The sequence below is a fragment of the Gracilinanus agilis genome, chromosome 2, assembly GCF_016433145.1.
Source record: "Gracilinanus agilis isolate LMUSP501 chromosome 2, AgileGrace, whole genome shotgun sequence".
Classification (NCBI taxonomy): Eukaryota; Metazoa; Chordata; class Mammalia; order Didelphimorphia; family Didelphidae; genus Gracilinanus; species Gracilinanus agilis.
In genome coordinates, this window is record NC_058131.1 from 137,359,062 (window position 1) to 137,377,827 (window position 18,766).

The 18,766-nt window shown below is 36.5% G+C and overlaps 1 protein-coding gene across 1 annotated transcript in view; it reads right to left on the reverse strand.

The window, feature by feature from the left end:
- The window catches only part of KIF16B (kinesin family member 16B), a 222,028-nt gene that overhangs the window by 164,602 nt on the left and 38,660 nt on the right, over positions 1–18,766 (reverse strand). The window contains exons 4-9 of the mRNA XM_044663419.1: positions 17,370–17,486; positions 14,274–14,371; positions 9,909–10,018; positions 6,206–6,348; positions 720–888; positions 425–556 (exon numbers count right to left, since the gene is read on the reverse strand). Coding sequence (XP_044519354.1) covers positions 425–556; positions 720–888; positions 6,206–6,348; positions 9,909–10,018; positions 14,274–14,371; positions 17,370–17,486 — 769 coding nt within the window. The remainder of the gene's footprint in view (positions 1–424; positions 557–719; positions 889–6,205; positions 6,349–9,908; positions 10,019–14,273; positions 14,372–17,369; positions 17,487–18,766) is intronic.

An 18,766-nucleotide genomic window follows, 5' to 3' on the forward strand; every position in this document is an offset into this window, starting at 1 on the left:
GTGTTAAGGGTGGGCATTGGGGGTTAAGTGACTTGCCCAGGGTCACACAGCTGGGAAGTGTCTGAGGTCGGATTTGAACCTAGGACCTCCCATCTCTAGGCCTGACTCTCAATCCACTGAGCTACCCAGATGCCCCCCCACCCCTCTTTTAAGCAAAAATAAGACTTAGATTTTACTCCCCACGCCATTACTTTTTTTTCATAATCAAGTATCAGGTATAGTTTCAATGGTTTAATAATATTTGGATGGTTAATACACATAGTATACAAGCCATATTAGCTGATATGCTTTAAGACAGAAAAAAACTATTAAATGAAAAAGGTGCAAATAGTGTGAATTCCTATCAAGGAACATTAAGTCTAAATATATATAACTGTTTCACACAAGGTACAACATATGTTAGAGAAAAAATTTAAAATCTTACTGGCAATCATGATAGTTTTAGAGTTTCCTCCAAGGCTATCTTTTAGCAACCAAGTCAAAACAGAGTCCCTGTAAGGCACAAATACTTGCTTCTTCTTTACAAAAGGGTATGCGGCATCCTGAGATAAATCAGCTGTGGGGAAAAAAATAGTCTTATGAAGTATTTTTTTCCTTAATTTTAGTTCAAAAGAGCTTTAAGCTATTACTATGCAGCAAAAACACTAAACGATTGTTTTCTACATTATTACAATGTACAAGAGTTATAGAAGGAAGCTAAGAACAACACTGCCACTTACCTAAGGCAGAAATGACATTTCCCAGAGTAACTAGGGATTTGTTAATGTTCCCTCCTTCCTTCAATCTAACCCCAGTAGCGCCAGTGGCATCTGCTCTCTCACTCCCCGCCAAATCAACCAAGTGGATCTTGCTCACAGTTTCACATGGCATTTCTGAATCAAATTTTGCCTGGAGTAAAATACACAAACAAAAATGAAAAGGTACATGAGTCTCTGATGCTGTTTAGGAAACAAATTTTAATTATTTTACACTCTTCACTGTGGTTTCTCAGGGTATGGCCTGGAAATTTTATTTGCTATTTGCTTTTTTGTTTTATAGCCCTTCGTGGTGATCATGAAACTTCAAGTTTTATACAACCAATATACCTCAACCTAATTGGTATGGTATTATTTCCTTTACTGAGGAAAAACAACAGTAATCATTCATCCAACTAAATATTTCTTGTTATTAAAACTTTATACAGGTTGTTTGTTCGGTTATAGGCTGGAACAGATGCAGCCTTTGAGGACAATTCCAAGTCTGAGATTATCCAACTCTGTAATAAGTTTCTCCACACATGATGTAAGAAATCAGGGGAAATGTTTTGTTTCGTTTTTTAACCAAGGTCCTTCAAAATGGAAATCAGAATTGGAAACCATTTGTTTCTTGTTCATTTAGACTTAAAAGATAGGTTAAAACTCAAATAAGAAGAAAAACCTTTGTAGATTCCCAAAATAAATATATTAGTATCTAGAAACCCTAAAAAATTAAAGCTATATGAATGAATTTCCTCTAGGCTGATGTGCATCTACACCTGGATGTCCTGCTGGCCTCTCAAAGAAGGAAAAATGTTATTCGGAAAGAGCTCTGACTCAGCAATCATATAAGTACCTTTTATATTTATTACCTAAAAAATCAGAAGTTGTGTTTCAAAATACATCACATCCTTAAAACCTATTCAAGGAGAAAAAAATTTTATTCTTGCATTCAGCAAACATTTTTTGAGGATCTGTGCAGGGTTCATAGATTTATGTAAAGGGTTCAGAGATGAATGAGAAATTGTTTGAGATTTAAAGGAACTTCAGTGTAGTAGAGGAGACAAGACATGTGAACAATAATAATAGTTATCCAAGAAACAGCTTCTCTTTATAATCCCAAATACAACAACTTTTTACAATCTGACAACTTTAAATATTTTTTAAAATTACTAAATTGCATGTTATACACGGATTAAACATTCATATTGAAGCTGTCCACTTGATACTTCTGTTCAGATTTAGGAATCATAGACTTAAGCTCAAAGGCTCTACAAGAGACTCTGGAAGCTGTCTTCTAAAGTGATCCATTCATTTTCATAAAAGAAAAACTGGGAATCATGATAGTGACATCCCTTGCCTAAGGCCATCAGGTAATAATAATAAGAAGCATAATTTGAAACCAGGTTCTCTTGACCACAGAATCAAGGATCTTTCCAACATACAATGCAGCCTCCCATGAAATGGCAGTAGGACGTCCAGGTGAAGATACATACCAGTCAGGAGGAAATTAATTTCTGAGTTTTATAAGATTTCTAGAGAACATTTGCTTTACCTCAGAGATTTACCCAAGTCTTCTTTCCTATATAAGTTTTCATCTAATTTTTAAGTCTAAATAAACAAAAAGAAATGTTACTGATATTTCTAATTCTGAAAATAATTTTGTTTCCAAGGCACCTGGTAAAAATCAATTTTCCTAGTTCCTAAAATAGTTTGTAAAGAAACTAATCATAGTACTGTATAATCTCAGAGTTGGAAATGACCACAAATTTCAACTTGTACCTGAACATTCTTTCTTTAAAAGAAATAATAAGAGAAATAAAATCAATAAAGTTCAAAGACAAGGGGAAAGAATTTCTGACTATTTGAAACCAGAAATAAAATTAGGCACTGAATAGATAGAAGTAAACACATCACAAAGTATATCAAATCAAAGAATGAGGAACTGAAGACCTCAGATGACAAAAATGTCATTGACTTTAACTGTACAGAAGAGAATTTTTCATTTCCTCTGAACTATGAAGTATTCAAGGAATTTTTTTAATACTGGGTCTTCTTATCTTGAACATGTTGAAAGTATAGTGGTAACTCATAGACAAGACCCCTCTGCTGATCAGCAAAGGAGCTTTGACCCACTCCATCTTTTCTTACCTGGGCTACTATCAATGCTCCTTAGGCAGCTTTGTGGACCTCTGCTATCAAGAGCTCACCAAATTGGTGCCAGGCTTAGTTTGGACACTGATCAGCTTTAGCTCAAATTTCCCAAACTCAAGTGATTGACCAGTCTCAGCTTCCCCAAGAACAAGGAAAACAAATGTACTACTATATGTAACTAAGCATTTTTCCCCCTAAACTAGAAGATGCATCTGATTTATAAAAAAACAGTCTTTTGCTACAGAGCAGAGGTTAGATTTTTCCACTGATTATTTCAATTTAATTGACCTTATGAAGGTTCTTAAGGTCTTCCAGGTATTTTATGTATTCTATCTCACCTGATCCTCACAACAATACTATACAGTTTCAATAGGCATTATTAATTTTAAAATTATTAATATTTTTCAGATGAAAAATTGAAGCTAACAGTTAATGTCAGAGATGAGATTTGAACCCAGTTCTCTGCTGATTCCAAGTCCAAAAGTCTTTCCATTAAAATATACTTATAAACGTTTACATGTTGGATCATAGTTTTTCTCTCCAAATACTTTGGACTTTTGAAAAACATCTGATCTATCCTCCATTAAAGTCTATACTGGATGCCTCAGTGTGGAGACTAGCCTTTGTTCTTAAGAAGTTATGCTAGTGGAGAATTGGCAGATCTTATCCACGTTTACCTAAAAAGACATTTGAGGCTGGCTCTGTGGATAAACTGTACGCCTGTCAGCAAAGGACTAGCATGAACTCAGGTGATGAGTATATTGGCACATCACTTCATAAAGACCATCTGCTATGGCAGAGCTGAGATATTATCTAGACCAGTGATGGGCAAACTACGGCCCACGGGCCAGATGTGGCCCCATGAAATGTTCTATCCAGCCCTGCAACATTATTCCTAATCTGACTAATACAATGAGTAAAATACTGTTGTGAGGAAGATTAATTTAGTATTAGTGTTGGACCTAGCAGGAAGGGCTGGAGGATTCCAAGATGGAATGAAGGAGCAGGAAGTGGGGCTTGGACTCTGAGAGAAACTCCAAAGTGGTTGGGGACTGTTATGAGTAAGACTAGATTAGCTGGTTATTAGGTATTGATTATATATTGATTAGGAAGTACCTAGCAGGAAGGAGCTGGAGCTAGGAATTCCAGGTTGGAATGAAGGAGGAGGAAGTCTGTCTGTGCTCTGAGTGTGGACTCCATTAGTGGTGGGCAAAACTGTTGCCAGCCTGGGAGACCTCAGAGCAAAGGACACCCTGCTTCCTGTTTTCCCCTGGGATCCTGTGTGGTGTGGCATCTAAGAAAAGGAAAAATCTACAGGGCCAAGAGAGGAGGAGAAGTTTGAAAACTGGAGGACAGTGCTTCAAGCAGAACCCTCTCTACTTGGTATCTGAGATCATCTTGACTCCTGGCATCCAGAGATCATCAGTGGATTGCAGTGAGAATCCCAAAGCCACAAAGTCTTAGCTGTACTCAAGCCTGGCAGGTTTCAGGTTTGAGGCAGAAACCCAGAGACTCCATTTATAGCTCCTTGGACCCTGTTAGTTTAGATCACTTAGATAAGAGTAGAATAAGTCCTCCCATTGCCCTGTGGTTTTATCCCTTAGATTTTAAGTATAGAAATCCTTTCCCACCTTTTAGTCTAACATAATTAAAGCTGTTAAGTCCCTTTTACCTTGTTAGCCTGTTACTATACTCTGGTCTAGTGGAAGCTGAGTGACAGTTAAGATCAACTGCCATTCCTGTGGAGATCCAGTAAAACTTTGGTATCTTCACCCTGATCCAGTCTCTCATAAATCTTAGAGTGTGTTCCCACAAACCACTTAGTTTATTGTAATATCCCTGGTGACCCCATTACCTCATTTATATTTTCCTACAGGACATAACTGTTACTAACCCTGGGAGATCTTGGAATTAGGGAAAAACTGCATCCTGATTCCCTGGGATCCTGAGAGGTGGAGGCTTTCAGCAGTGGACAGCAGACCTGCAGAGCAGCACCACGTAGGGAAGTGGTTTGTGATCTGGTGGACAGCATTGCAAACTCTCCCCCTACCTGGGTACCTTGGATCACCTGTCCTGGTGGAGTTGGCTCCTGGCATCCTGTGACCATCCTTGGATTACTGTGAGACCCCAACTGAAAGCCACCCTCAGGCCCTTTAGCTGAGCTGACCAAACCTGGCTGGAACCAGGTTTGGAGGAGCTTTCCCTGTGACTTCAGTACTGCTTCCTTTGGGCCCTGCCTGGCTTAGGTCAATAGGATAGTGTAGTTATATCCTTCCCTGCCCCTGTGGTTTGCCCTTCGGTTGTAAGTATAGAATCCCTTATTCCCATCCTTTATTTTTGTTCCCCTCAATTAAACTGTTATAAACTTTTACCTCTTGCCTGCTGGTTCCATAGACCCTAGCCTAGGAGGGCTGAGTGACCGTTGGGCCTAACTGCCATTCCTGTGACAATTAACAGCTTAGCAGTAAACCCTGGTCTCCCTATCCTGGTTGGTGCTGTCTGTCTGTCATTCCTGACTCTCCTTCAACCCAGTGTGAACCCACAAACCATTCAGATTACATTTCAATAATAATAGTTAACATCCCTGGTGATCCCCCCATTATAATATAATACAATCAAACTTTGAAAGAGTTGCCTTAGAAATAGACTGACAGATGAACATTTCCTTTCCTTTGGCCTCCTCTTTAAAAAGTTTGCTCATCACTGATCTAAATGAATGGAAGACATCTATTCCTAAGAAATTCTAGGAGCTCCTTCAAGTATGAATCTGCTTTGTTGGTCTAAGTATTAAACTGAATTTTAATTGTAATAACTTCCATATATATTCAACATGACTTTTGATTACAATGAATTTTTCTGTTAGTACTCATAAATGTTCATTTCTCTTTTCCTATCATTCTAATAATCATAATCAAGTTTGTTGGGGGAAAGCCATGGAGTGATAATGGACCTTGATACAATTATTCACCTTGGTTTCCAGCTGACTTGACTCAAAATCTATTATCTCCCACAGAGTTTACAAGAATAAAAACTTTTGCTTAATTAAGCATGTGAACAAGTTTTTAGGTCTAGTATAGAACTGAAGTCTGCTAAGAACTTCTTAAGGGTATACATCAAGACACTTCAAGCTACTCTAACTGCAACAATACCTGAGAAACTGTAACTATCAATACTTCATTCTTAATTAAAAAAAAATTCATTCACCTTTGCCTGCCTCTTGCAATAATAATTAGTTCTCATATGTTGCTTATCAAGAACTAGACATTAGGCATTCAGGAAATGCATTTGCTGATTGAAGAGCTCTTAGTTCTCTTTACCTGAGTGAAGTTGATGGTAAAAATGGCATGAGACCTGCTGCTAACATCATTCATTCCCGTTGCAGCAGTGGTTCGATTTATATTCCCTGCATCCATAAGTTCTTCTACATCACTGTAATTTTGTACTAAATGTTTTGACAAATCTGAAGAATAAAAACCAATAGAAAAAAATCTTTACAATGTTCATTAAATGCAAGTTTTTGTCTATTAAATACCATATAATTGTGGCAATAAGCAGCCTAATGAGAGTACTATCTGCTTTTTTTAATGAAAGAATATAATCCTTTTAGTTATTCTAAAATCTGAAAATTATAAAGGTCATATAATAATATATATAGTCATATAAGTCGATAGTGATTGATATTCTCAAATGAGCCTTTTTCATTATTAATAAGGTTAGAGAGGTTTTCATGTCTTTGAATTTTTCCCCTACTTCAGATATTATTATATATATCAATCCATCAACCCCCACACAGTTGTACTGCCTGGAGTATGAATCACCCCTCTGAATACTTGGTCCAAATCAAATGCTTTTCTTGTCTGTTTTCTTTAGTATAATTCCATTTCATCTATAAGCACATCATTTTCTCCAAAACTCTCCCTCTTCTGGTTGAAGACACCACGTCTTCCAAATCACTCAGGCTTATGCTGGTGACATTCTGGACTCTACACTCACACTAGAACCATACATTTAATCCAAAGCCAAATCTTGACCTTTCTATCATCACAATATATTTTATATGTACCCTTCTATCCACTTATTATAGCCCCCACCTTATTAAACACCACCGGTCTCTTATTACCTCTCACTTAGCCTTCTAAGTGGTCTCTCTCCATCAAGTCTCTGCTCACTCTAATTCATTATCCTTTAAGATGCCAAAGTGATTTTTCCTAAGGCGCAAGTCCAATCATGTTACCCTTTGCTCAGTCTAGTCTGGCAGCTCACTGTCATCTTTAGGATCAAACAAAAAATCCTTGGATACATCAAGTTCTCCATAACCTGGTTCTTTCCTATCTTTGTCTCCAACTCTTCTCTCCAGACACTTTAGAATTAAGCTGCCCTGGCTACTTGTAGTTTCTCACACGAAACTACTTGACTTTGCATTGGTTGTTCCAATACCTAAAATGCTCTACCTCCTCACCTTCAACCTATTAGTTTCCTTGCCTTGCTTCAAAATTCAACCCAAGTTACACGTTCCAAGTTCGCCTTGCTGGTAGGGCCTTCCTTTGAAATTAACTTCCCCCTATTCTATATGTAGCTTTTAATGTACTTAATTATTTCCATGTTTTCTCCATTTGAAGATGAGTTCCTTGCAGGCAGAGACTTTTTTTTTTGCCTTTCTTTGTATTTCCAGTACCTATAAAGTGCCTGGCACACACTGTTTAATGAAGGTTTCTGACTGGCATTGACTGGAAATGGGTCTATGAAGTTAAGGTCCAAGTGTGGTTTCCCTACACTTGGACAAAATAGTTTATCATAATGATTTTTGCAAATTCTTTCCATTTTTTTTGTTTTCTGCTCTTTTATTTTTATCCTTGAATACTTATGGAATGAGTTTGCTTAGATGGATGTCCTAAAAAAATTTCTTTAGTTTTATCTTTCACTGTATCTCTTTGCTTAATGGGGGTTCTGCTCATAATAATTGTTCCTTGAACAATTTAACAAATGAGTTTACATTCTAAGTTAGTGTTGCTTTTGGTTACTATGTCTCTCTATTTGGCAAGTGAGTCAGATTTCTGGTGACAAACGATCAAAAAACTTTTACTAAGCACCTCAAAAGATAATGCTAGGCATTCAGGATAAAAATGCAAAGAATGAAACAATTCCTACTCGCAAGAAGACTTTTAGGCTCTCTTGGTATCCTTGTTGTGGCAATAAGCTATACACAAATTTGGTGACAAAATTATTATAATCAGTGCTTATGTTATATATCTGGTCCATTTTGTATTTTAGATTTTCAATTACTTGTTTAATTTCTGTAAAGTGTTGTTTCATTCCTACATCATCTTTTTCTCACTGTTATTCTTTCTTGTGCTTTTACTAATTTTGATCTTAGCTCTGACTCATCAATAGACTGAATATAGGGAAATGATTCAGGGATAATTCCCAAAATAATCAGTCTTTTCCCGTCTATAAAGTATAATTTATTTCATTTTCAGAGTTCATTGTATTATATGAAGCTTGTCATGTCCAACACCAACATATTCCTTTCACAAAGACAATGTTTGTCATATAGAAATGTGAGGCTTATATGCAATCCACAAGTCTTTGGCCTTTCTCATTCATTTAAAAACTATTATGAGTATACTCACTTAATAAAAATTCAATTTTGGAAAATGATAAAGCAGAGCAATGATCAATGACCCTAGCTACATATTTAATGTCTCTACTTAATTTTTTTAGATGGACAGTATAAATAATCTTTTTTTTAAATATCCACAGACAAAACTACAAATGTCCTTCATGGTAGGAATTCTAAGAACCCTTCTATTATCATTATGTGCATTAATGGCAATAAATGTAGAAAACTGGCAACTCTTCTTTAGGAATAATAATATATACATCAAGAATATCAGGAATAATAATACAATAATAATTGTAACTAAGCACAAAGCAGAGATTACTTACCTTGCATGAAAACATTTGAAAATTAATCTTCAGATGGCTCTTCAAGCCAGGAAAGTTTTACTGAATACATAAAACAATGTCTTTAAAAGTTAGTTTGGGGACAGCTACATCGCTCAGTAGATAGAGCAACAGGCCTAGAGATGAGAGGTCCTGGGTTCAAATCTGGACTCAGATATTTCCTAGCTCTGTGACCCTGAGCAAGTTTCTTAATCTTAATTGCCTAGCCCTTACCACTGTTCTGCCTTGGAACCCATACTTAGTATCAAGTCTAAGTTAGAAGAAGGTAAGGGTTTTTTTTTTTTTTTAAATCTAGGTTGGCTATTTAAACATTTCAAAGAATCATTTTACAAGATTCAATTAAATATGCATTTATCAAGCACCTAACATATATGAAGACTGAGGATACAAAAACAAAAATAAAACCATCCCAGCCCTCAAGGAGCTTACTTTCTACTAGAGGGAAATAACTTGTACATGTACGTAGTGCAATATAACCTGTAAATACAATTTCACTGGGGAAGAAAGGTCAGAAACTACAGCCAAGTTGGGGTGATTATAAAAGGCAAAATGTAGAATGTAGAGTTGAGCCCTGAAGGAGGCTGAGAATTCCAAAAAGTAGAAGGGAAGAGGGAAAACATTTCAGGCATAAAGGATAGGCAACAGGAGGTGGAACACTGGAGATAGGAAGCAGCAAGGAGGCCAATTTGGTTGGAATGTAGAGCATATGAGAAAAAACAAGATCATTGATAGATGATGACACCTAGATGAGACTTCAGATGAAGAAAATGAGACCCAAAAAGCCTTTGTACTTTGAGTGTGGTCATACAGTGAGTAAGTAAAGATATGAGCCCTAACTCCAACTCCAGAGCTCTCTCCACTGAAGCACTGGAATTCAGTGTGGTGGGATTAGCTTATTTTAAATAAGTACATAAGAATTTTTATATTTCAAGTTCAAAAGGAAGATTAACTAACAATTCACTTGTGCCATGTATCATTTTTCTTTTCCAAGCAACGCTTTTCTAAAACCTTCTACTCATAGTCAAAAGAACAAAGCAATGAAGTATATACTCTTACCTTCAACATAAGGTCCTTCTTTGGGATGCTCACGAACTCTCAAATTGTAGGTTTTTGATGACTTCCGCCTAAGTAGATCTCTCACACGTTCATTGTAGATTTCAAGGTAGCTGAAGAATTGAATTTAAATTAATTTAAATTTCAATATATTTGAATGCATACAAATTTCATCTCTGAATGGAGAACATAATGTGAGTAAAGAATCAATCTGTAATTTTCCCATTAAAAAAAAATAAACTTATATACATTCCCATGAAGATCAGAGGCACAGTGGCACACTCACTCTTAGAAGATTCATGTGTCTGGGGTAATTTCTCTAACCTAAACCCAATAATCTAATTAGCTTATATTTAGATGTATAGATGCTGTCTAGCCAACTTATTAAAGAGAAAGAAGTTTTGTTTCCCTCAATTCTCACAAATTAGCAGAAATGTTAGAATATCTATGATTAGAAGCTATAGGATTTCTAAGATCAGGTTAGAGCTACAGTGATAGTATCACACAAAACCAATTCAGGAAGGCTTCCCCCAACTCACAGACAAACTAGGTTCCAAAGCATTCAAGTCAGTGGTTTTAAAACCTGGATGGCATGCTCTCTAGAAATAATGTTATAACATAGGAGTCAGATTTTCTGGCAAACCCCACAAAAGTCTATAATTTACCTAAAAGGAAGTATTAAAGAATCTAAACACTATCTATAGTTCAATAAGGATTCCTTTCCCCCAACGAGACTTGATCAGGTCTAAGTTAATGGTGTAAGGCAATTGACTGGGAGAAAGTTGTACTTATGAGGAAAACTAGTAAGAGATGGGAATAGGATTTGACCAACTACAGGGGTTCAATGGTTTCTAGGGGTAAAATTCAAATACCAAGAATTCCCACTAGTGCTAACTCCAGAGATACATACTAGCCTTGAGAAGATTTCCTATCATTCTTTTCTTCTCCTGAAGACCTCAGAGAATGGCTTTTTCCTCTCCTTTTCACTGCCACCACCTACTCAAGAGTTTCTTCTCCCATTCCTCAATAGATAAGTGGTCAAGGGAAATTAATTACAAGCTATTAACAACCATGATAAGAATTCTTCAAATTAATAATAAGGGAAGTTCAAATCAAAACAATCCTGTGTTTTTTTATTCATTCTCAGCAAAATAGTAAAGAAAACAAAAAATGGGGGAAACTGATGTATAAACTGTGAAAAGACTGGCACACTAATGTGGTGTGGCTGCATCTATGAACTGACACAAGGGGAAGCTAGCCAGCACAATGGAAGAGTGCCTGGCTTGGAGTTAGGAAGTCCTAGCTGTCTGATGCTGGACCAGTCACAACCCTAATTGTCTAGCCCTGTTTTTCTGCTTTGAATTTTCTGCTTTGAACTCAGTATTAAATCTAAGAAAGAAGTTAAACGTTAAAAAAAAGAACTGATACACCATTTCAGAATTTAATTTGTAATTATGCTAAGAAAATGGCTAAAAGGACTATACCCTTTGATCTAAAGATGGTAAATACTCTTAAGAAGTCAGTGATAAAAAAATTATAAAAATAAATATTTAAATTACTATTGTGCTCAAAGGAATAATGAACTGGAGGAATTCCATGTGAACTGGAATGACCTCTAGGAATTGATGCAGAGTGAAAGGAGCAGAACCAGGAGAACATTATACACAGAGACTGATACACTGTGGTAAAATTGAAAGTAATAGATTTCTCTACTAGGAACAATGCAATGATCCAGGACAACTCTGAGGGAATTATGAGAAAAAACTCTATTCACATTCAGAGAAAGAACTGTTGAAATAGAAACACAGAAGAAAAAATAACTTCTTAACCACACAGGTGGATGGGGATATAATTAGGGATACTGACTCAAAGTGAACACCCTAATGCAAATATCAATAATATGGAAATATGATCAATAGCACATGTAAAACCCAGTGGAATTGTATGTGGGTTATGGGAGAAGAATGGGGGGAGGGGAGGGAAAGAACATGAATCCTATAACCATGGAGAAATTTTATAAATTATTAAATAAAAATTTAAAAAAATACTTAAAATAACACTTTGTAGTAGCAAAGAACTAGAAACAAAATAGATGCTCATCTGTTTGGGAATGGCTAAATAAATTTTAGCACATGAAGGTAACTGAACAAAGACTATTGCAACGATATAGAGAGGAGAAGAGGAAGACTTATATGAACAGATGCAAAAATGAAGTAAATAGAAGAACGCAATATACACAAAATGACAGCAATGTGAATGAAAAGAAAAGCCCTATTTTACTTTAAAACCCTTCATAAACTTTCCTCTCTCCATATTTCCAGTGAGTAACACTCCCACATCCTCTGACTGGAGGGTTTTCATTGATTGTCTCCCCCCCCATACCTAGAATGCTCTTCCCCTTCATTACTGACTCTTGGCTTCCTCTGGCTTCCTTTAAGTATCAAATAAATTTCCACCTCTGTAAGAAGTCTTTCCCTCTAAGATTACTTCCAATTTATCTTGGAGATCTCCTGTTAGTATATAGCTGTTTTCATGCTGTCTCCCCCAATCAGACTGGGAGCTACTTGAGAACATGGATTGTTTTTTTGCTTTTCTTTGCACTCCCAGAGTTTAGCAAAAAAGTGCTTGGTCCATGGCAATTACTTAATAAATGACAGATGACTGACAAAACTAAATGCTGTGAAAACTATAATGACCAAGCTTGGTCCCAAAGAAAAGATTAGAGAAGGTACTTCCTTTTATGGTAAAAACTGGGGTTAACTTATATTTTTATCTGGGTTCAGAAGGCTGAATAGGAGACAGGAATGGACAATAGGTTGGGACCTAACAAGTTAGGGAAATTGGGTTTGGCAGTTTGGGGAATGGCAGTTGACAGGAGTGACTGTTGGGTCTTAACTATCACAGTGATCCACCTAGCCAGGGAGTCAGAGAAACTAGCAAGTGACAGGGTAGTACAAGGACAAAAGAATTATAAACACAGGGTTTTAATAATAATTGAGGGTCAGGGATAATGGGGAGAGGTCACACTGAATCTAATCACTAGGGACCACACAGGGGCTAGGAGAATGGGTTAAAGCCTACACTGCACTATCAGACTATTATAGACTAGAAGGGAAAATGGGTCTCTCACAAAGTCATTTCTTCTTCATCTCCTCTAGAAGGCACAGGAAATGGGTCCACAGAAAGGTAAATCTAGGAGATGCTAAACAAGGAGCTTGTCTCAGACTGGGATGTCCACCACCCCAGCTAGATCTTCTTGCTCACTTCATCTTCCCTGGAAGGTCTTCCTTCTCAATGGTAACTCCACACTCCTTCGGCTCCTCAGTGGGCAGGTAAAGGCATCCACACCCTCTCCCTTTCCCAACTTGACCAGAGTCCTCAAGGGCAAACAGTTTTTTTTTTCCTTCATTCTATTTAGAATGTCCCTGGCTGACAGCCAAGGCTTTTTCCCTTAGTCTGTCTGCTAAGTCTGCTTCCCTACTTTTAAAGTCTATTTCCTATTACACTCCCTATCTCCGTTACAAAAATAGGGGCCAAAGGGTGTGGTGTGGAACACTGCAAATTATGTCAGATTTTTTTGATGTTGGTTAGTTTTGCTAGGCTGGTTTTCTTCCCTCTTATTGGTTATTTGATATAAGGAATATCCTTCCTGGAGAAGGAGCAAGGATATATGTTAGAGAATGAACATTATTTACAAACAAAGGTCATCAATAAAAATTTATCAAAAAGAAAAAGTTTCTCTATTTCCAGACCCACAGGGGAAGAAAATATCAGTCTTGCATATATGGTCCTTTGTGATTTTTCTAAGGGTTTATGAGGACAGATACAAGAAATATGTAGAAAACCAAGTATAAAGGCTCTATTTCTTCCACTAACTTTTTTTTTAAACTCAGACCTCTAGGAAAAGTCAGTGTCACTCATACTGGTTTGTACTGAATCTCAGACAAATTAGGGTTAGCCCGGGTGTTTCTTCTAAAAAGCTGGAATAAATATGAAATAAATTTTCTTATGAATCAAAAATGGCACTTGGGCCTCTGAGTAGGAAATAAAGAAATGGGAGTTGCCTGGGCAAGACATTGTGAGGGGAAAGGGAGGAGAACAGTTTGAGAGAAAATAGTTACTGCTTCCTTCAGTCTTCTTCTTCCTGCTTGCTATGACTATCACAGCAGTCTTATCCCAAACTGAGCCTTTCCTCATCAGAGAAAAGGGAGGAGACAATAGGCAAATGGCAACAAATGGAGAAAAAGGAGAGTCTCTGTATTCATAAGCCCTTCCTAGGTGAAGTTATAGTTATAAGGGGTGTATGCAAGTGGGCCTGCTAAGAAAGGGACTACCTTCATCTAGAAATCTAACCTAAACAAAACTCACCTGACTTCAGTTCGAAAAGAAGCTTCATCCCATTTCGTAGTTTCATTTATACGGCTGAACAGACCTTCACAAATTCGAGGTATTAAGCCAGAATCACCCTGTAATGAAAATCAAGAATTGATAAAATAATTTCTTGTAATACAAACAACCTCTAACTGAATATGCAAGGAAAAAGAACACTGGAAGGTCTATAGCAGTCATAGATTCATGGGTTACAGTTCCAGCTTTAATTTACTCTGGAAATTCTGTTTAGTCTTTTTAGACCTCAGTTTCCTCATTTATAAAATGAGTTTTACTAGATAGTTTCATAGGTTCCTTCTAGTTAGACTTGAATATCTAATTCAGTTCCAACATTAGTCACCAGATATGCACAAAATACAGAGCCTGGTCCATATAAGGGAGAAAAACAGTATAATCTCACACTTCAATGAGTTTACAAATCAATATGGAAAATAGGATAAGTACACAAAAAAGTTAAATGCAAGATAAGATTGTGACAAACTGAAAAACTGTAAATCTAACCAGTGCTACAAAAAATAGGAAGAGAGAAATCACTTTTCAGCTGAGAGCATAAGGGAAAGCTTCATGGATAAGGTGTCACCTGAGCTGAGCCTTTAGGAAGGAAGGATGGAGAGGAAGCATGGCTGGAACATGGACTATTTAAATGGTCTAAGTGAGCATGTAAGACAAGATCTGGGACCATCAAATAACAGAGTATATGAAGGAGCACAGAGAGAAATAAGACTGGAAAAGGAAGCTGAAGCCAGATGCTGGGAGCCTGAAATGCCAGACTAAAAAGTCTGCAGTTAGCCACTGAGGGGCTTTGGTCAGAAGAGTAACATGGTCAGACCTCCGCATCAGTAAAACTATTTTGGCAGCTCTATGAAAGATGGGGAAGGAAAAAAAGTGAAGGCAGCAAAGAGGATAACACAACAGTCTAAAAGGAAAAGAGGCAAAGAGATCCTGACAAAGATGCTGGCAGTACAACTGGAGAATAAGAGATGGAAAGGAGAATCAGAGTGGGGCTTGAAAAATGGAACTTGGAAGCCAATTGAGAGATGGACAGGGGAGAGTTAAAGCTGGCTCTGAGGTTTAGTCCACATGACTACGTAAATGTAGCACCTTCAACAGAAGGAGGGAAGCAGGAAGGAGAGTCAGATGATCGGAGGGGAAGGGAAAGTAATGAAGAGCAGAGGGGCTGAAGGAAGATGAATGCAGTTTGGGACAAATTAAATTTGAAGTTCCAGTGGGACACGTGGCTGGAAATGTCCAACAGGGACCTGGAAATGTGGGACTAGAGCTCAGAGCGGAGAATGGATCTGGAAATAAAGACTTGAGGGTCATCTTCATATTTGGTAACTGAAAAAGAAACTCCATAAGGTCACCAGGGCACTGAGTGCAGTAAAAAAAGTCTATAACAGAGTTTTGAGAAAATGTTTTTGGTTTTGTTTTTAAACCTTTAGCTTCTGTCTTAGTATCAATTTTAAGACTGAAGAGAGGCAAGGAATAGACAATTTTGGACATTTACACGACAAGAGAAGGAAGGAAAAACTCCCAAAGGAGACTGAAAAGAAAAGAAAAAGACAAGAAAAGAAAGAGACCTCCTCATAAATTTTTTTCTCACTGAAAAGGACGAAGACCCAAACTACATATAATATATTCTAATTCCAAATAAAATCTTGCTGTTCATAATCTACTTTATAAATGTCTAACTTAGTTATATAGGGATTCATATGCAAATTTCACTTCTATTGAGTTTTTAATATTAAAGCTAGAAATCTTCATTTTGATGCTTACCAAGTAATTATGCAGACTGAGCTCACAAACAAACACACTTCCATAATTCAAATAGTTTATTTTTGTTTTTAAACCTTTACCTTCTGTCTTAGTATCAATTCTAAGACAGAAAAGAGGCAAGGGCTAGGCAATTTCAGTTAAGTGACTTGCCTAGGGTCACAAAGCTAGGAAATGTCTGAGGTCAGATTTGAACCCAAACCTGTGCTACTTAGCTGCTTTCAGATAATTTTTAAAGTTATACCTCCTCTATGAACCACAGACTTATAAAATGAAGGGTGGAGCTCAAAAAGATCTTAAAGATCATCTAGCCCAAACCCCTCATTGTACAGGGATGCATACAAAGCTGAGAAGAATGAGAGGCCAGGGCACAAGGTGCAGGAGCCAGCAAGTAAAAGGGCTAGCACTTCCTCAATTACTCAGTGAAAACAAATAATAAAGATAAAAATGAAATTCTTGAAGTTCAATAGTTACAACATTTTAGACACTGAATAATATCTGTATTTTAGATTCCTGAGAATAAACAGCATAACATTCAGAACTCCTTGATCACTTCTATGAGCACAGCACGTCATATTTTACAAAGCTTTTTCTCATATGTTTGCAATCAGTGCTAGTCATTTGCATTATGAGCTTTAGAAAGTAAAGGATCCAAACACCTTATAAATCTGGAGCAGATACAGGGACAAAAAAGGCATTATCTATGTATAATAGACTTTTAACAGTAATAGATTTAATAGACAGATATAATATTTGATTTAATTTTTTTCATTCCCATCTTTTTTGGAGTCAATTCATTATTACTTTCTCCTAATCTCTATAGTCTTGTTTCCGAAGGCTTTTTATTAAATATATTTCCTAGATTTATGTAATGCCTTTCTTCCAAGGATAGATTTTTTTTAAATGAGTCTTTTCCAGCTGGAAAAAAAGTAAAAATGTTTTTTAAAAGAACAAAGTTAAATAGATTTTATTCAAAGTTGTTGGCAAAAAAGCAGCATAATTTACTTTTAAGCCCAGAGTACATTTTTGATAAGATTATAAAGACTTTTTTAAAAAAAGAAAAGAGGCAAGGCTTGCATCCATTATTCATATTTATGCACTTAAAACTACTTCTAATTTAACATCTCTCCAAGGAAATTTAGTCCAACTTATTACTGGGGCTTATCCTATTACTACAGAATGATCAGAACATAAAAACCAAATTAGTGCAGATCAAGGAGATAGAACACAGAAGAGAGTATCAGTCCTAAGAGAGAAGTAATTATAAATAAATTCTCTTTCCACACAATGTAAATAACGTACAGTATTTCCCATCATAGTGTAAGACTTCCCTGATCCGGTTTGCCCATAGGCAAAGACACAAGCATTATAACCTTCAAATGCAGATTGTAAGACATCTGTGCCAAGATTTGTGAAAACCTAAAAGCAAAAGGAAAATAAAATCAGAATCATTACAGATCATAAAAACACTTCTTGTAATACTTCTGAAATATGGTAGAGAGATAATGATAAGACACATATCCCTGATTTTGGTCAAAAACAAGTGCTTACATGTATAATCATGTAAAACACTACCATTTTTGGAGGTAAAGGAGAATTTGGAACTCAAAATTAAAATTAAAAGAACGTCAAAGATTTTTTTTACGTGTAATTTGAAGAAAAATTAAAATATCATTTAAAAATTAAAATCATTTTTATCTCTCCCCCAAAACTACACATTTGTACTAAAACAGGACTTTTAAGGATTCTTAAAATGTAAATAAGGAGAATTATAAAGAATATTAATTTCAGAATTATATTAAATGTTTTTAAGTTTCATTGTATTACAATTTTCTCCAACTAAGCATTGAAAGTCTAAAGGTATGGCATCTAGGAATTGCAGCCCAATCCTAACACTGAATGGTCCTATTAACTACCTATAAAAATATATCAAGTTTTCTCTGAGATTATTGATTATTGTGCATAAGTGATGTTTTAATGACTAAGTTCACCACTGGCAGGTTCCATATGGTAACCCAAGGTTGTAGCCTTTATAGTAGAGTGCCAAGTCACATAGATCAAACTAGGACATGGCATAGACTCCATTAACCCTGATTGAATGAGAAGTGTTACTAAGATATTCCAAAAATATCAAGCTCTACAATGTAACAAAAACAATTGTTCATTCAGACTTAAGCCTAAGGCAAAACTCACTAGAGGTACAAGGTCTCTTAACGGCCTTAAGAGTTGGACACTTTAGGGAGCTCCTCCAACCCAAAAAACAGTGCATGAATCAAAACCTCTTCCTAAGAAATCTCCCAGGACTACTCACTGCAAAGGCAGGAGTCTGCCTTTCCAAAATGAAGTAACTGAAAATTGCTCTAAGGGAGTGATGGGCAAACTACAGGCCAGATTGGGGGAAGGGGGGCCTGAAATGTTCTATCCGGCCACAGGACGTAGGATACAATACAATGAAACTTCGAAAGAGCTGCCTTAGAAACAGACTGACAGATGAGCATTTTCTTTACTTTGGCCCACTTTTTAAAAAGTTTGCCTATCACTGCTCTAAAGGGATGATTTTGGGCTTCTCCCTCAATGGTGGGAGTCAGGGGTAGATATAAATAAAGGGGGAATAGTGAAAAATCTATAAATGTCTTTTTTCTTTCAGAATTTTCTCAGGGAAGATATTTCTCTTCCACATTCTGATGCATGAAGGAAAA